The sequence below is a fragment of the Chrysoperla carnea genome, chromosome 1, assembly GCF_905475395.1.
Source record: "Chrysoperla carnea chromosome 1, inChrCarn1.1, whole genome shotgun sequence".
Lineage (NCBI taxonomy): Eukaryota > Metazoa > Arthropoda > Insecta > Neuroptera > Chrysopidae > Chrysoperla > Chrysoperla carnea.
Genome location: NC_058337.1, coordinates 55,731,579 through 55,751,782, shown reverse-complemented (window position 1 = coordinate 55,751,782; position 20,204 = coordinate 55,731,579). Strand labels below are relative to the sequence as shown.

Genomic DNA, 20,204 nt, shown 5'->3' with positions numbered 1-20,204 from the left:
AAGATTCTACCCATTAAAATTTTAATCTTGCTCGAAAAAGAGAATAAGTGTCTAAAAGTGGCACTAATTTCAGAAACATTCCATATACAGTAGATGGATATACGTTCTTGCTACGGTCACGAAAAGGTGTTGAGAAACACTAAAAAGAATGAAAGTGGAAATACAGCCAAGTCGTTTTACAAAGAAAAATAATTGTATTCATTTCTTAATAGCTTTTGGTAGTTACAGACAAAAACATATACCTTTTTTTCTGTTTATTTTATTTTAATTACTTAAAAAAAACTTACATTACATCACATTCACTACCGTTAAAATACGTAAATTCTGATCCAGATTTATTATTAATCTGACATTTAACTACTCTATCGGTCCATCAATTAAAGATTTCTGTAAAAATTTAAAATAGTAAATGCCAAATAATAAGTAGCCATCTTTTCTGATATACTCAATGAATTATGACTATTTGACACTTAAAAAAGAAACTGTGCATATATTTTAGCTGTGTAAAACAATCTCTTCGAATGTATGGAAAGGGACAAGTGAGACCAAGAGAGGTGGAGGCTAAAAAGTGGTGGTTTTTACTTTTAAGCCCAGTGAAGCGGGCGGATATCAAGCTAGTATAATATATAATTATATTAATATTTGAACTCGGAATGATGCGAAAGAAATTCCGCCCTCTTGTAATTATAAGAAGATGTATACAGTTATGAAAGGTAATAATTTTAGCGATTTTAAGGTCCTTCCAACCATTTTCTACAGAGTGATTTACGTGAAAAAGATTTTCATTCCCAAAAATATTCACTTCTTAAAAAAAAAAAGTTAAGAATGGAAAGGTTGACGGGAATTTCTAATCTCAATCATCAAATAGAATTTTTTTCTTCAGGTGAATATTTTGATATAAAAAATAGATATAAATACGCTTCCTATTTCCGGGATATATTATTTTGAATTATTCAATGATTTTATCCACGCGCATAAGTGTGCATGGTAACATTATCTCATAGCATCATAGGCCTTGCTGATAAATAGAATCAAAATATTAAACTCAGATATATATTTTTCTGGCGCAAAAGAAGAATTTTGAAACAATTTTACAACATGAAATTGTTTATATAAAAAAGCGGCTTTAGGAGTTTGTTCAACATATGCTGCTGCCCTCAGCTTCAAGAATGGTATGAATATGTATGTATTATTTTCCTTCACTATAAACACGGATCATGCTAATATTCGCTTAGAATTATTTTGTAATTGGTTTACGCTCTACATTGTACCAGCTATACCATTATTTGATTATCATAAAATCACACATATCACACATTTTTACATGATAGAAGTAAGAAATGATTTCATTACCAAACGTACTTATAAATAAAACGAAATCTAAGGTAATACCAACATAAGACTTTTATCCATGTTGGATCAATTGGTTTGCCAACGAATTTACTTATTTAAATCTACAGACCTGTATGTGTATTCAAGTGGTTATAAGTATCCAATACACTTTATTACAAAACAAATAGACATACAGACAGACTATAGTATGTCCTTTTTTAACCATTATGCTAAAATTTGTCTACTACTATCATCAATTTGATAGTAATGAACTGTTTGAAAATTTTAAACCAAAATACAATGCTGCAGTCTGCAATAAAGATGTATTGTTTTCAATGAATGAAATAGAATTGTTTAATTTTAATTCTGCTTTTCAGAATTAAGGCTTAATGTGAAAGTATTTAGTTCAAATGAGAAATTAATACATTCGAGGAGAATGTTTCATTCAGAAATAAATAGAGAAGGTTTAAATTTTTATTGTACCTTCTGAAAAGTAAACGTAAAAGCTGTAGGCACTTAATTGAAAAAATCAAGAATAATTTGGAGTGTCTCAAGCTTTTACAAATAGTTTTACACGATATATAAATCAGGAACGTATAAAAAATTATTTTCTACATTTTAGTACAACAAAAACTTAAAAATTATTTTTTTAACATTATACATGATTTATACTTTTTTAAGTTGGCTTGAAAAAAATTAATCGAGGAAAATGCTTGAAACGAAAAATGTTAGTTTAAAGCGGCATCGAATTTAATCTAAGTTTTCAGGTTCAATTAAAACCTCAATCTGATTCATGGCTGACAAACATTAGATGAACGTTTTCAATTATAAAGTTGTTTTTTATAAATACGCAAAAATTTTTTATTTGAAACATCTTTTTGTAAACCGAATAGATTAAACAGTATATTGAACAAAAATGGTCTTTATAGAAAAACAAACCACTTTTATTGGTTTTATTGGGAATTTTTTTTCTAAGAGCGTCTAGACTTCGTAGAAACAATTATACGAAATAAAAATTTCGATACGAAAAAACAATTTTGGTAAATAATTTTCTGTTCGCTTTTGCCTAAGCTGTACGGTTTGCGGAAAAAAGTTTTGAAAAAAAATGTTTAACTTTTTTTAATCAAAACCACTTTCTAGTTTCAAATATCGATTACCAGGTATGGAGTAGAGTGAGCTTTTCATTGAGTTTGAAAACCTAGATCAAGTTTAATGTCTGCGTTAGATGTACGATGATAATTTTTTTTTCTCTTTGCTAATTCATGTAGTTGTGAGAAATTTTTAGTATTTAGTTTACCGAAGGAAAAGAAGGAAATTCGTTTACAAAAAAAAAGAAGCAAAACTCACATGTACAAAACAAGTTTGAAATAAAATGGACATACCATGAAAAAGTCTATGAGAGCAATTAAGTTTGAAATAGACGCTAATAATTCGATTTCTTGAAAAAGTGTATTTTTTAAAATTAGTTTATTTCAATATTTTTTCACAAATAAAAACTTGGTTTTCTTACTTATTATAAAAACAAATAATCAGACATTAAATAATTTTGAAAAGAGGCACTAATTCTTTCTATTAATTTTCCAGATCGATGATTACTACACAAAAAGAAGGCAACCAGTAATTACTAAACGCACACATATCAAAAAAAAATTCCTTACCGATATTTTTGGAAGCAAATAAAAAACCTCCAGAAAACATAATCGCTGGCAACACGTTAAAAATAAACTTCACAAAAATCCAACTGCAAACAGCCCACAATATTTGTGTTACGTGTCAGAGATCCAACGGACATTAATAGTGACGTGATCTATCCGACGAATACATCGGTGTATTCGTCACAATTACTTTCACATCATCCGTTGATGGAACAACGGAGCATGGAATCATTATCGGATCCTGGATTATGCCTACAAGATTTGGTATCTGGTGTAGGTACAACGTCATCTTCATCAAATGATACACATGGGGGTGGTGGGGGAGGTGGCAGTAGTGGGGGTGGGGGCGGTTTATCACATCACCATCATCATCATTCTTCGACTGCACATCACCACAGTCTACACGATTCTGTTGCGGCTGCCGTGTCTGTTAGTTCTGCATTAAGTGGTATTATGAGTGGTTCGGTATCTTCAGTACTTGGACATCATCATCACAGTCACAGTCATCATGGAAGTAGTCATGGCGGTCAACATGATACAAGCAATAGTACATCGTCACATCATTCAGCACATAGTGTGGTGCATCCTCATTCGCCAGCCTTGCATCCTGAACCCTTGGAGAAACTAAAACGTGGTGAGTTTGTCCCAATTATTTCTCTTAAATGTATATAACAGTTGCAAGAACATTCCTTAACTCCAAGTATTGAAGAAAACTACAAGCATTTGTTACGTAATTTCCTTTATTATCTTCCATAGTTCTCTTTAAGCTTAGCTTACGAAATCAAGCTTGACTCAGACGGTCATATATATTGTTATAATTTTATACGTATAACTATTACATTATAAATAAAGCCTCTAGTACTAATACTAGGTACAGAAGCGCACAAAGACAGCGGTATTCTGTTTTTTCAGCTGTATGAAACTACACCAGTTTTTGATTTATAACAATAAACAGGAAAAATAGTTAAGTGACGCCCAATCACGGCGCCCAAATATGAGGAATTTTCTTGCGCAGTATAGTAATATAGCTTTTTTAAATTTTTTTGTAAAATAAAACGATACCTGCATAGATCGAAGTTAGAAAAATAACTAATTACCTGCACGATACAGTCAAAAATATTATCACATTCCCAATGAAAAATTTGTGAGTATTTTGATGTAGAAGGAGACACATTTCGTAAAGCGTTATTTCTAAGTAATGTAATAATGGAAATTAGTGCAAGATAATAGGGTCGAATACCGAGATATTTTAAAATATGGATCTTTAATATTTGCATCTAGGTCCGATCGATTATTGATCTCATGAGACGAGATTAGCGTATTTATTCTATCGTATAGACTTTCTAGTCCTATTTTCTCAGTTTCTAATAAAATAAAATAATTCTGTTTGCACTATTCAATGAGTATTTAAAATTAATTAGCGTTCTGTTAGAGTTACAAAAATTGTTTCCCAAAGTGGAAATTTTGATTACACATTGATATTTTTCCTCCAAAATTCAATTTCTGATAGCCTACTAAGAAATGACGAAAGAATTTCACATATTGTGACCACCTCATGATATAATTCATGGCTAATACCATGATTTTCGAATGGAATTGTTCCGGGCCTAATATATCAAATTTAGCCAATTAATTAGAGAAGAATTTCAAAATACTTTTGATGTCATGTTTGAAGGGTAAAGAACAATTTACATTTACGCCTTAATTTAAGTAAATGCTTGGGAACCATAGCATGTGGAAAAATGAAATAATTTTTAACAATTCTTCATTTTTTTAAATATTAAATGTTTGAATAATGACGCTACAAATTTTTACGAAAGAACTTCTACGAACCATAACCCATATACATAATAATTACCTACAGACTACATTGCCATGAAATATTTTAAATATAATATCGAATTGTGTCGACATTAGTTGAGCTACGTCACACATGAGGGTGTGTATAAAAAGATAATAAATATGCAAATCGAGTAATGATCCAGAAATGATTGGTTATATATTATGTATGTATCCCTAAGGATCATAATAATATTGTATTATGTATATTTTCTGGAACAAATTTCATTATTATAATAATAATCTTTTTTTTTCTGTATGCTAAAACTTTTTTGTGCGTTTATTTGCATATAATATGATTTTCTTTTTTGAAATTGGTAAAAAGTTTTTCGATAATGGAGTTATAATATTTTCATTTTATATTTCTTACTTCGAATATTATAGGTTTCAAAAGATAAACACCTACAAAGTTAATATTAAATATTTTAATTGCGCCAAGGTAACGCCGATTCAAAAAATCGCTCCTTGGACATTGAAACCCTTTAAAAAATTTTTCCTTTGGTGGGGGCATTTGATTACGGCCGTTGATTAGGGTCAAGTGAGATAATCAGCTAAACGTAAATTATGATCTCTTGATGTTTTCCATAAATAACATTTTTACATCTACTGCATTTATTCATTGGTTTACTGTAAAAAAACGTAATAGTTGACTTTGTTTTAGAATTCACTGGTGGACACCGGTTAGTCTTTATTCTCAATAAGCTCTCCAGATAGTTTTCTTATCTTCCAATGAGAGTAAGCAAGAGAGGCATACTCTGGAGTGAGACTCACTCAATGTAAGCACAGAGTATTCTACCAATTTTTTTTTTAATTAATACATTTATCTGGGAGAAAATATAATATTGTTAATATAAATTTAATTCTTTTTATAGACTGAAAAGCAATGATCTATTTTTTCCATTATTAAAATCACCTACAAAAAAAATTACTTTTTACTTTTTTAATTCAAAACAACCCTCAAAGAAATCCCGAGATGAATGAATAACCAAAGAAAATTATCCCCACCCCCAAAAATTATTTTTGGCATGTGGGTAGTAAATTTAAACTCCTCTTATATTCTTTTTAACAACAGTAAACTATTTTCTCTTTAGATTCTAAGCAGGTAAATACTCTGTATTTAAACTATTTTTAAGACTTCGGAACACAACTTTCTTGTTAAAAGCCATAAAGAGTCAACCAAAGTCAAAGCCTGTCCGGTTTTAGATTACTAATTTTTTGTTCGGACCACAAGCAAATGGGTATGCAATTTTAGAAAATTCAGTTTTATTTAAAGTAAAAAAAGTTTTATATAAAGTTTTACTACTTGTCCACGATATATGGAAATAATTTTTGCGATCTCCAAAAATCAATGTTTCACTTCTATATTTTTAAAGTGTTACAAATGGTCATACGCTCTTAAGCAGTTAAATTCTGGCATAATCACTTTAAGGTATTATAATTTTTTAGGTGTGATATGCTTTTCTTGGATAAAATTTTCAGCAGCATATTGTAAAGCGACTTTTCTTCATTTAATATGCCTACGGTTGTTTTTCATATCTCATCGCCGTAATTTTGAAAAAGTAAATGTTTTTCTAGGCTTAAACAGAAACCAAGGATTCCAAACTAGGTTCAAATGCTATTTTTAATTTGGAGTATAAAGTTATTTGTATTTGAAGATAAAATCAAATATTATAACTGCAAATTAAAATTATTTAGGGTGTCCCCACTTTTTTAAATTTTCCATGAATAAAATTCTAAAAATAAAATCAATTAAGTGGATATTTCCGCTCGTATCATTACTTTATCAAACAAAAATTTTATTTTTGTTACGATAAAATTCTTTTACTGCAAAAATATATTTCCAATAATAAAAAAATATAACTGTAGGTAAAAATTTGAACAAGACTAATAATGATGTTAGACGCTTTTGGTTATTGAGCCCATCTGAGTTATTCAGCCCATGATTAAAATTCCTCCAGTTATCAATCTGATTTGTATGAAATAGTCAATATAGGCACGAAATTATATAACCGGTAATCAATCCCAGTTTTGTAAAGTTCAAACCTTGTCTAAGATTTTATAATTTTAGGGAAATTTTAAATTTTTATGAAGCTTCAACTTTTTTAAACTTGAATTTTATTTAAAACAAGAGGGCACACTTATAAGCCCCATTCTAATGTTGGAAAAAGAAACCATCTCACATGGAGCTACAACTGAGTATGTAAGTTTTCTGTAAGCTTGAACTGGACAGTGAAATGCATAATCATTTTTTCCATAATTTCGTTATGAAATCTCACGAAGTAGTCATGGCAAACTGTTATGCCCAAGGGCTTAGCTTAAATATCATTAAGGCAGTGTCGTACCTTGTAATAGTCGCTGCTATAAAATATATAAAAATGATTACATTTATGCTTAAACGGATGGTGGTAATAAGTTTATACGGGTGGCGGTGTCGTCGATTCAAGCATGGTAGCTCATATAGCAGCATTGAGTCCGTTTTATCCTGGCTCATATTTTGCTCTGATCTCTCCTTTGTTTCGGTTACAAAGTCTTTAAAAAATAATAGGAGTATTTTTCTACTGCAGTTACTATTTACTTTATTTCGATGCTAAATCGGATGTATATTTTTTAGGCAAAAATTGAATACTTCCTAATTTATTTAATTGTATCCAGATTACTAAAGTATTACATAATAACAATATTCTCTCTTAATAAATGCTTATATTCATAAAATGCAATTAACCGTATCGATATATACATAGAGGGACAAAATAATATTGTTAAGGGTAGTTTTTGTGTTAAATGTATTATGTAATGTAAAAGAACTTCATTTGGTTGTTAACTTTATATAATGTATGGATGATATTATTTATTTTTATTATCATATAAATATTTGTTGTCTAAAAGAATTTTAAGGGTAGTTTCAACCCTTATGATGTGTTATAGGTTATGCTTCGATGATTACAAAATACTAACACTTGTTTTTTTTTTGTTTGTCTAAAACACTTGTAATGTTTCCATTTAGGTCACGAAAATTAGCACTTAATTTTGTTGCATACATAAAAAACAGAAGTAGATATATACATGTGGTAATGTAGGTACAAATCCCACGTATGCGAATATAATAGTTTACGACTTACTTACTACTCAGAAGTTGAATGTCTTTTGAGTGCAAATTGTTTATGGAAAGAAAAATTAATGATTTTCTATTCCTATATGCCAAAAATTTTTGTTTTTTCGATCTAGCACCATTCAGAGATTTTTTTGCCATCAAAATATATTAATTTTGTCAGAAATCTTACCAAATTTCTGCCAGCAAACGAATTCATTAGGCTTAATACGAAAGCTCTAGCTTTCGAATACCAAGATAAAATAACAATTCTTTAAAAAAAGGTTGGTCGTGACATTTGTACCTATAATATAGTAAGAGTAGATATTTGACTGAACTAGAAAATTTAATTTTTACTATTTATTGTAATTTTTAAAGTAAAACTTGATTAATATGGGTTCCTATTATGCCCTAAAACTTATGATGGAGTTGTATAAGCCAGACCTAAGAAAATGCCGTCATTTTTGACACAAGATACGTGTGTGCAGTAAAAATGCCAAATATCTGACTGTCTAAGAGTGACTAGCGTTCTTTACTCACATGACATGAAAAAATCAAACGATTGCGTAATAATCACTACATGGTATTTCAACAGTTAACTCAGGCAATTGCTTGTTTTCACTTGTTTAAAATATGTATGTTTAATCTATATTAGCCTACACGTCATATACTTAGTCGGACAACTACTTCTACATTAAGATGAAAAAACCTAAGAATTTTCAATCAGCTGAACAGTTTTTCATAAAATATATCTAAAAAATGTTAAGATAAAATCACCATTCAAAATTGTGGTATAATTTTCCTTCGATGTCGTCTGTGTTTAAAGTAAAATTTCATCACTGAAGTTGGATATATTTACAACTGAATTTGTGGAAGAAAAGTAAAATTTATAAAACCATCGATGTGAAATTGACAAAACTGATAAATTGCATACATCAACATATTTTTTCATCTCGAAAAATCACAGCAGTTAATCGAAATTCGTTAATCGAAACATGTGTGATATTAATTTATTCATTGAATATATTACAAAAACGTAAACACATACCCCAAGAACCCTTCTTTTCTCTTTGCTAAACATGAATCGAAATTAGTAAATTACCTTTTAGGGACTAATAAAATGACAATATTGTAAGTCTATTATATATTTTATTCACATAACAGATTCTTCTAAAACAACCCCTTTTAAATAAGGGTTGATATCTAATAGTAAAACAAACACATCCAAAAATATATATATATACACGATTAAAGGCGCTTACACAAGAAATATAAGTTTATTGTACGCACACAGAGTGTCTGAAAAGTAATGACGGGCAGAAAAATGGTTGATAGTAAGACGAAAATTCCTCTGGATGCTAGGAAAATTGAAATGGCAAAGTTGTAGGAAATTTTACTTGAATTTATCATCCGAACGTTTCTTCATATATTCACATTTCTTCAAGTTTAATATTTACGCACAAATTTACGTTTTCAAATGCATTTTCATGTACCTACATTTAATTTCAATAATTTGTTGAAATAAAAACAATAATAATAATAATAATAATAATAATAATAATAATACCTACCTATTAAATATTCATAAACTTCGAACAAAAATGCGAAATCCGTATTCTAGAATTTAAACGAAAATTTCTCCAAAAATAATAAACTTAGCAAAAGAATAGTTAGTAGATAAATTAAAGTAAATTTTATTCCATACAATTTTGCTTTTTACACAAATTTCAATTTCCCTAATATCAGCCGAAAATTTTTTTAAAATTAAAAACTATAACCCTTAGGACGAAAGACATCAGAGGATTTTTTGTGTTAGAATTTCATTTTTCTGCTGCTCACAATTTTTGAAACATATTGTATATAATACATATATTGTTTTTCAACCCCTTCGAAAAAAGGCACAGTACTATTCGAAATACGATAGAAAGATGATAGGCCATTTGCAGTTTTTGGCCACAATAAACTTATTTTATAATCATTATTATTATAAAAGTTAATATGTATAAGGGGTTGTTTTTGTATTTAATATTTTTAACCCCTTTAGATACCTACTACTGTAGTATAATAATAGAATGAAGAACTCTGTAGGGAATATTTTTGCAATTATCTTTTTTTGTAAATCTGTTTATTTTTCTATTTTTATTGATTTCATTTGTCATTATGATTTATAAGAAATTGATGATACTTCCTCTATATAATCTATTTTATATGTTTAAATTGTTTTTTTGTTTGTTTGTCGTTTTAAAATAAAAATCAGTTAAAGCCAGAGATTGTATTCTAAATAGGGTTCGAAAATATTTTTTATTTGGACCCAAAAAATTTGAAATCAAATTCAAAACTATCCTCTTCTAGCTTTTACATTCTATCAAAAACATAAAAAAGGGATAAATTATTTTGTAAACTTTTGCTATTTATTGGTTACTAAAAGATTTTCAAACTGAATATTTCTCTAATTAGAGGTTTTACACAATAAGATCCAAATTTTAAACCACCGAAATCAATTGTCAGTGAATTTTGAATCACAAAGCCCATTGTAAAGCACCTTCTAATTTTGTACACACATATATATATAATATATTTTCTTAAAGAATTGTTTGTTCTGTAGTTTTCATGTAAGAGCTTTTAACATGGAAATAGTTTTTGCTCTAGCAGCATGCAGTCATATTTTTTATGATTGTTATATTATCTATAGTTCAAATAGAATCCATAATGTCCTTCATACAGATTTTATAAACCGTACAATTTAAATACTTTTAAAAAATTGCAATAAATGTGTTATTTAGTTCTTTTGAACACGAGACAAATGTTACATTACCCTTTCCAAATATATTCCGTCTTATTTCTTACTATCTTACGACCCATTAAGGATTTAATCTGCTGTGGCCAACAGAGGTGTGCCAAAATCAAATAGATTACATTAACGGAGCAAATTCAATTTTTAGCATTATTTTTAGAAGAAAAAGCAGTGTCCTATAATGTTAGTCAATTTGTAGTCCTATAATGTTAACCTGTTAGTTCAATTGTTTATACGAAAATCCAACGACATTCCATATTTGTCACAATTACATCTATTTTTTGTTGAACGGAATCCTAATACATATATAGTTTAGTTCTGATTGGGTTTATTTTTCTAAACTGAAGATAGTTATTCATTGAGTAGCAAATATGTTTGAATTTTATAGCTTTTGCATTTATTTTAAAATGAAATTCGATTTTATATTTGTCTTTGTTTTTAAAAACAATTTTTATTTTATTACTAGAAAAGAAATTACTTTCAACTATTGTTTATTTTAAATTCGACTTAGTACAGTAGATAAAAGATGTTACAAAAATCGGATAAAAAAGGAAAATGAAAGAAGTCGCTTGAAATTGGCTAAAATCTCATGGAATGTGTTTCTTAGGTTTCAAATTTTATTAGTAACGCATGAGAGTTAGTAGCGCAATGTTAAAGTTCATTTAAAAAATTAGTAATTAGGTCACCTGTATGACGTAAATGTTAAGCGTTTGTCAAACAATCGAAAATGATTATACATGTATAAGATATACGTAATTCAAGTTGCCTATTGATTAATTTTGTAAGTCAAATTTAACATTAACCGTTGCGTTCCATTGAATTAACAATTTATTGTTTATCAAAAAATAGAAACATTTGCACCACTAACCCCTGCTTTTCTATTGATAAGTGGAATCTAAAAAACATATTCCATGGTTTAAACCATAAACCTATTATAAACCATGAGGTTTTAGCCAAATTCGAGCGGTTTCTTTCATTTTCCTTTATTTGTAACATCTCTAACTGTAATAAATCTTATAATTGAATTTTTGTTACTACTTCGGAGTTTTTTCATGATAATTTTTGTAAATAATACCTACAATTTCCCCACAAACCACTCCGATGTCTCAATCTCGAATATTTTCATATCATACCTACACAACGGGGCGGTTTTAGATCCAATTAAAAGTTGCTTTTGAACTTAGAAATCCACCTGGAAATGTTTTCCAACTTTAGCCGAAGAGCTTCACTCTCCGCCTTAACTACAATATAGGTACATGTAGAAGGGGTTATTTAACAAGTTCTTACAGTGCCATGGTTGATGTCGAGTACAACCTGTAATATAGCACCACCTTACTCTCGGGGAACAATTTGTAACAAACAGAAAAGAAATTGTTTTTTAAAACAAATTAAATTTTGTAATTTCAGTTGCTGTAATAATCTTATATATTTAAACTTATATATAGAAAAATCGATCTAGCCAAATTTCTATTTTAGAAAATGTCGTCTTATTCGGAAACTTTAATCTCCCAAACGGCGAAAAATATTATTCTTATTTCATCAGTTTATAATTTGTATTTAAATATGTTTTTAAAAACACGATTTACCCAAAAAAAAAAATCTTGGTCATCCAGGTACTTTATTTTAATTTTGACACATAAATTGATTTAAATCTTGATCTCTATACACGAGCGAAAACAAATATTTACCTAATTGTTTTTAACCTTTTATGTTAATCTCTAAAGCCGCATGGCGGAGCAATATGGTTCAACTTATCAAAATAGGAAACACTTGTTTTTATGTACAACATTCAAAAATTAATTATATGGGCATGACCACAACAAAATATTCAGAAATATTCACATAAATATTTCACAATAATTTACATCTGAAATTCGATACAATTTCAAAATGTTATGGCCAATTGAAAATAGTTAATGCGGTTGATTGAAAATGTATCCTATGTTTATGAAATATTACTTAAGCATCATACAGTTTGACTTATTTTTTTATCTAGAAATCTTTGCGATCATGGTTTGTTCACGAAATACATCACAAATAAGTAACACCCATAAATAATAAGAGTAGATATATCAGACATGCAAATTTATTTATGAAAATCGAAGAGTTTTTGTTATTTTTAAATAAAGGACTTGGTCAAAGTTTTATTCGAAATATATCCATACTACTTTATTCTACCAAAATGTCCTCCAAAGTTTATAAAAACTATTTTTTGCATTGTCAAGTCTAAGCAGTGCTATTATAGAATTAGATTAAACTGTCTAGGAAGCATTGACCTAACAATGTAATGCATGTTTTTACTCGGAAGTCCTCAATAGCAACTCCAATTTTGACGATTTTTTAATTTAAAAAAAAAAATATTTAAAATCAGAAACCTTTCAGTGAGGAGGAATAATATGAGCGGGAAAATGGCAATGTCACGACTGATATATAAACGCTTAGCCTAAGTCGCTTATGATAGAAGTTTGAAATTGAAATTGAACTCAAAAATAACGGTTTGTATATATTTTCGTAAAAACCTTCATCCCCTACTTCAATCCTTTAAGGGATTAATTCCGAAAAATCCTTTCTTAAATGACACTTAAAGAATAAAATTAATATCCTCTCAAAATTTCAAACTTCTAACATTAGCGATGGATATATCAGTAGGTGCATTGCCATTTCCCCCATCAGATTATTTGTCCCTCTGAAAGGTTTCTGATTTTATATACTATAAAAAAAGACAAATCCCGACAAATTTTTCGGCTATGGAACACTAAACTCGCATTTTTCCTTAAATTTTATTTTTCATTAAAGCCATTTCCAAACTGAGCCGATTTGCAAGATCATCGTCAATTTTTTCTTTTTTTAGTTAAGTATGGAACCCTGAATTTGCACTTAAAACATAGCTCCAAAAAAATCAAAATCGGTTCATCTGTTTAGGCGCTACGATGTCACAGACAGATAGACAGACAGACAGACACACACGCATAGCGGTCAAACTTATAACACCCCTTTTTTAGTTCGGGGGTTAAAAATCATCAAAATCGGAGCTGCTGTTGGGAACTTAGTAAGATTGGCTATTTTATGTTTTTATTAATGGGGCTGTATAAAATACATGTATACCTACTAATGTTAATATTATTGTTACATAAAGGAAAGTAGTTATCTTGGAAAACAAATTTTTGAATTGGCCTGAAACAATTAAAAATCGAAGTTTTGAGTAAAAAAACATGGGAAACAATCTATACATAATTAAACCTTTAATGTTTTTAATGAAAATAATGTACTTGATATATTATGTATAAAACGGTATCGCAGTCATCAGCATAAGTAAATAAATTAACGTAGTTATAAAATCTCTACTGACAATGGATGGCAGCCACTGCAGAATGTCATGTAATATTCTTAATTCCCGAGCTAAGGAATTAAGGAATTCAGGTCAAATTGAATAAAACTTAGATAATTTATTTATGAATAATTATTATTTTTATTACATAAGAAATGCTCAATGCAAAAAGTAAATTTAAAAAAACAAGACTAAGATATACCTGTTAATGTATGTAAACAAACATTTAATGACAGATATGTACTTCATTAATAAGATAAAATATTTGAAATTTTTAGCAAAGAAATATGAGAAATAAATATAAAAAATCTTTACCGATACACAAAAAATATTATTGTACATTATACAGTTGAATGACTATGCTTTATTTATTATCCGGTCAAATTAACCCCAAAAATAGGAAAGTTGGTAAGATTATTTAAAACATGATATTAAAAGAAATCTTAAAAGTCCCCGATACCGACGAAAAATTTTACTCGAGGTCAAAGGTCACAAAAACGGGAAGTTTTATCATGAAATAAGTTTGAAAGAAAATAGTAGATCAAACATTTTTCTTGAGAACTACCGTTTCTGAGATATGACGATTCAAAAAGTTGAAAGAGTTGTAATCGTCATAATATGCACAAGTTTCTACGACACCTTTAAGGTAGTGTACTAAATTTATTATTATTTTCTAACAAATTTAAATAAGTTATAACGTTAATTTACATTTAAAAAATATTAATTATGCAATTTCGTATCTTATTTTCATAATTTTTATTGCTTCAAGTTTAATTAATTGCTATTTTTCCATAATTTTAACTTGAGATTTACTATAATGTTTACATGCAAATAATAGAAAATAAGTAGAAAGACATTTTTTATATTTAATTATCTGATCTGCAATTTTTGCCTGAGCTAAATTTATGATAAAATAAACTTACCGTTTTGCTGAAAATCAGGAAAAACTAGAAACCGTGATATTTGCAAATACGTCAAATGTGATTTGAAATGATTTTATAGAAAATTTTATATCTTCATTTTTCATTCAAATTTTTTCCATATGTTCGTTTGTTTTTGTGATATTTTCAAAAAAGTTATTTTAGGGGTAGTTTTAATGTTTTCCTACCCCTTAAATAGAATTCAATATTAATATAACTATGTATACTTCAAATTTAAGTCAAAACGAACTCATGAACCGAATTTTCTAAATAAATGTGGTAATTCTTTGCATTTATGAAGTATTTTTCAGTACATATGAATTAAGTGCTGTTTATATGGCCGTTTTCGTTTCGGGCAAACGAAAGACGAACTGTTCGTTATGTTATCCTCGTTGATATAAAAAGATCGTTGAGATAATGATTAGCTTCCTCCAAGACTCAACATAGCTCATTTTAGGTACATGATAGTGATTTTATTTGATTCTTGTATGTGTATTTATATAATTATAATTATTTACTTAAAAAGATAATTAAATGGCGCCATAATATCTAAATAATATATTTTGGTATGAAATACATACACCGTACACTGCTTACATAGTTCCATTATCTGTTGGCTACGACACAGCCAGAGCATTTTATATTTATTATTTATTAACTTAGAAAATAAAAGATTTTTATATGTTTTATTGTGATAATTTATTACGAAATCATGTTAAAGACTAGTTTAGATTTAACTGGAATGAATAAGTCATGAGTTAAGCTTTTTCCTCTCTAAGGAATTACCCAAAAGAGTATTTATTTGTTATAATTTTCATATATTTTTTTTTTTATACCTAAATATTTATAAAAAAAAAAAAAAAAAAACGTTTTTCGAAGTTCTAAAAATATTATTGTGATTCAATTTCTTTTTAGTTCACATTTAATAATAGGTATAGCAAATTCGGGAGAGAATATATTCCCAAACGATCCCATATATAGTGGAACAGTTACACAGAAAATCGTGAATGTTTCTATTTTTTGAGTTATGGCTATGAACACATTTATAGATTTTTTAGTCTATTTATTAAATACGGTGATTTTTAAAACCCTCTAATCTAAAATCATTACAAAAATTAATTATTTTCGTTAACGAATTAAAATGAACTTCAGGCAAACAGGCATTCCAAAATTCGGGAACAAATTATCAAGCCAGTACTATTTTTTTGTTTTTAGATGGGTTTTTTATTCTAACAAGGAAACCTAAATTTTTGCCGTTAAATACTACGAATTTTATGAATGTTGAGCCTGACAAATTTTGTTGGCATTCAGTCAATTTAATCAAATTTAATAGATTGTCTTACAAGAAACTAATGATACCTTTTAGCATGCTGTCATTCTTGACTAGGCAAGGTAGTCACTGCTCATTTTCCAAGTATCCAATTTTTTGTCTTCCTAATACCTGTAGTGAAAAAATATCACGTTCCAATAATTACTTTAAGTCTAAGCTGTCAAAGCCTTCAAAAATCGTTTTATAAAATACAATCAGCGAAGCAATTTTCAGGTCGTTATATGTAAAAATTTTTGTTAATAAGATCAATATTTCTCTAATAACATCACGTACTAAATACGTAAGTTAATTTACGAGAAACGACATCATACGCCGATCATATCTTAAGGAAAAGACATTCATTATCTAAGAGATAATATTTTTACCTACAAGAGAAAAAAAATCTTATACAGAGTAAGGTCTCTTCTCCACCTGACTTTGGATTTAGAAATACAAGATGTTTCAGAAAAAGTTTTAAAAGTTGGGTTAGATAATACTCATCCAAATAACATGAAAGAAAGAAGTGCATTCAACAATTTTTCTTTCTCGAAGTATACCATCTAAAAATCTTTTTTGTGGATATATCTATGTCAGTATCGTTGTGAATGCCACCTTGTATACTGTGTTGAAGGAATAGTCACATTAACAATAGTTGTGGCGGACGAATCAATGCCGTAACTGTGTCACACCCATGCTGGTTGGCGATATCCACAATAATTCTGGTGGATAGCCAATATTACTTATGCTAACATAGATACAATAGTATCTGTCTCTATACCATACCAGAATTGTAGTAAACGCCATGCATTTCTTACCGTGTTTATTCAAGATAATATGGTAATGTTTTTAAGGTATTTTTACATCAAATGAAGCCCTTTTTGATGAAGTACACGATTATAAACTGTAACAGAGTGAATAGCCAAGGTGCACCATTTGCTCGCACTTGCTTCTGAAGGTGTAAAAAACGATTTTGATTAGACGAAAAGAAAGTTTTCGAGATTTTCACGTGGCTTAAATGTCAAATCTCGTTTTGCTTTTTTCGAACTACGATATTGTCAGCTCTGCCACGCTTACTGAATAAATTATATAATGGCAACCAACCATCGGAAGAGCATTGGAGTCGGAGTTGGAAGTAGAAAGTGCTATGCCAATCGAGCGTATGTTACTACCGGAGGGCAACAAATATTAGCATAAGATTGCTAACAATAAAATAAAACCAAGAGCCTAACAAATAGAACATTTATTTTTTCGATATTCGGAAACAAAATTTGATCCACGCAGTTGCCCCTCAATATTCTCTTCATTAATCAAATTAAAAATATAATTTAGCTCTCTCAGCGACAAAGTCAATGGATAATTTAGCCTTTGAAATTTGTAACACTGATACTGGAACACTTAGTAAATGATGTTCGTACCTTCAAATATAATATAAATTTATATACATAAATATGTAACAGACTCAAAATTCTATATCAAGCACGTCTTGTCTAAATCTACCATAATCCATTCTTCCTTTTAGGAAGTCATATATCAATCTATTCCCATCTATAGACAATATTTTATACATACATATACCCAGGTGGAAAACGCATTTGTCTAGAATTTTTAACTAATCCTAGTGAATAGATTTATATATTTACGAAGGAGTTTATAAAAAAAATTTTTTTTACAAACATATAGTGTTTTAAATTGCTCAAAAGCATGTTTTATTTTTTCGTTGCTTGATATAAACGTTAAAAAAATTAATTTGGGCAAATATTTTTATAGAATTGTGTTTCGCATGGATTTACTAAATGATAAAGTTAAACAATATCTGAACGTAACAGAAACAAGTGAAAACAAACAATTGCCTGAGTTAATTGTTGAAATACCATGTAATGACAATGTTGATTACGCAATCGTTTTTTTACGTAATGCAAGTAAAGAAAGATTACCACTCTTACACACAAAGTAATAAGAGTATCTTTCTTCTCACTTCCTCAGTGGATTTATTATGTGCTACAAACAAACAAACACATACATAATATATATTTAACGTATAAAATTTTTTTTTTTTTATAAGAAACATTTTTACTTAAACTATTGTTCTATCTCTAACGGCTTACGAGTTGGGTCCTACGGACTCGAGACCAAGATAACCCATGTTAATCATTATCAAACCCGCCTATTTTTTTACGTGTGCTTAAGACGTAAAAATTTTAGCTTGATATCTCTTTTCGTTTTTGATTTATTGTGTTAACACTAGAATTAGGTGATTTTATGTAAACCTATACCAAAATTGTTCGTATCATCAATATGTTTAAGCGTTACAATCTTGGGACTAAAGTTAATATACCTTGATATATTTCATATATACACGGTATAAAAATCATTGCCTGCCGAAAAAAAAATTATGCCAAATTTAGTTTATGATCTAAAAAACTTCCAAGGTAAATTTGGGGCCCTATTTCTCGCTCGAACTATTAATACGTAAATAACATCTTACAAGGCCTTACAGAGGTTACCGTGAGAGGATCCGTCAATTTTCTAAATTTCTCTTATTCAGTAAATGGTGTGAGTTTATCTTTATAATTTTTAAATTTTACCTTAGTTAAAACGACAAAAAATTCATTTGTTTTAGTGATTTCGTGTTGTGAAGATTAAATGGAAAATTTTAATATTATGGAGTAATAAATAATCTTATGACTTCATCGGCTATTTTTTAATAATATCGAAACAATAATTTTCTTTTTAAAATTAAACATTTTCTTGAAAACATTGTTGAAATTATGTTTTATCCAAAATTTTATATTGATTCGCATCAAATTGGTGAGTTATTTTATATATTAATTGGTTAATGAAGCTTTGTTGGACCAGTTATATTTTTGTGAAAAATGATTTTGTCAAGATACCTAAGACGTCATGAATTAAAAGAAACACGGGTTATTGCTTAATTGGATGCTATCTGCGTTTATACCATTTTTAGGCCACATACAGCATAAATGTTCTTAAATTGTTTCATTTAAAAGTATATAACCAATTTTGAATTTATTCGGACAACAACGGTTCTTAAGCAAAGTGTTTTGTTCTAATACCAAGTGTTTTGTTTAAAAGCATGATTAAACACACTGTTTTGGTCAAAGACAAATTTGCAGTGCTTGATCGAACAAAACTTTTTGTTGAAAGACGCTACGAACAAACCTGCTTTGCTGTATTAATTAAAATATTGTTAAACAAACAGCTTTTGAAAAAATTTAATTTGTATGAGTTAGAACGGTTTTCAACAAAACAATTTGCTGTGGTCTTAGTGAAAAAGAACGGACGTTGAAGGTCAATCATTATTGTCTCATTTCGTAGTGTATACTTGTACTGTAAGTTATGATAATTTCTGAAAAGCTTATTGTAAAAAATATCAATTTATTAAAGTTATATTTTTGAGCTTGTACTTAAACTAAGTGGCTTTATTAATTTGAAATTTTTACAGTAACTTTATTTATAAAACAGCAGACCTTGATCCATCTAATCGCAGTGGTACTTAAATGGATTCATTTCTAAAACTTGATATGTCCTGAGTTGTTTGTATTTTTGAAGTTTAAATTTCTTTTCAATTTGTTATCTTCCCAGAACAGGAGTTATAGTTATGGGTCCGATTTTCTAAATTGAAATTTTCAATATATCTTTTTCATATTCAGGACAAGGCACTAACGCAAACTTGGAGAAGAAGTGTGTATGTGTGTACGTACGATCGTTTTTCGTGATTGATATCAGCCGAACAAAAAATGATATCGACTTAGTTGAGGTGTGGATTGAAACGTGTTAACGGCAATATAAAAAAAAAATTTCATTACTTGAGTCGTTTCAAATTGATCGAGTTTGTTATTTTTATTTTTTTTTTTTTTACAATGGGAAATCTTGATTATTCTGGGAAGTTATTCGTACGGACCTCAAGGGTCACACTAG

At 28.8% G+C, this 20,204-nt stretch overlaps 1 protein-coding gene across 1 annotated transcript in view; it reads left to right on the top strand.

The window, feature by feature from the left end:
- The window catches only part of LOC123303098 (pituitary homeobox homolog Ptx1-like), an 80,516-nt gene that overhangs the window by 15,940 nt on the left and 44,372 nt on the right, over positions 1-20,204 (top strand). Inside the window, exon 2 of the mRNA XM_044886200.1 lies at positions 2,917-3,621. Within this exon, the coding sequence (XP_044742135.1) occupies positions 3,195-3,621 (427 nt within the window). The 5' untranslated portion in view covers positions 2,917-3,194. The remainder of the gene's footprint in view (positions 1-2,916; positions 3,622-20,204) is intronic.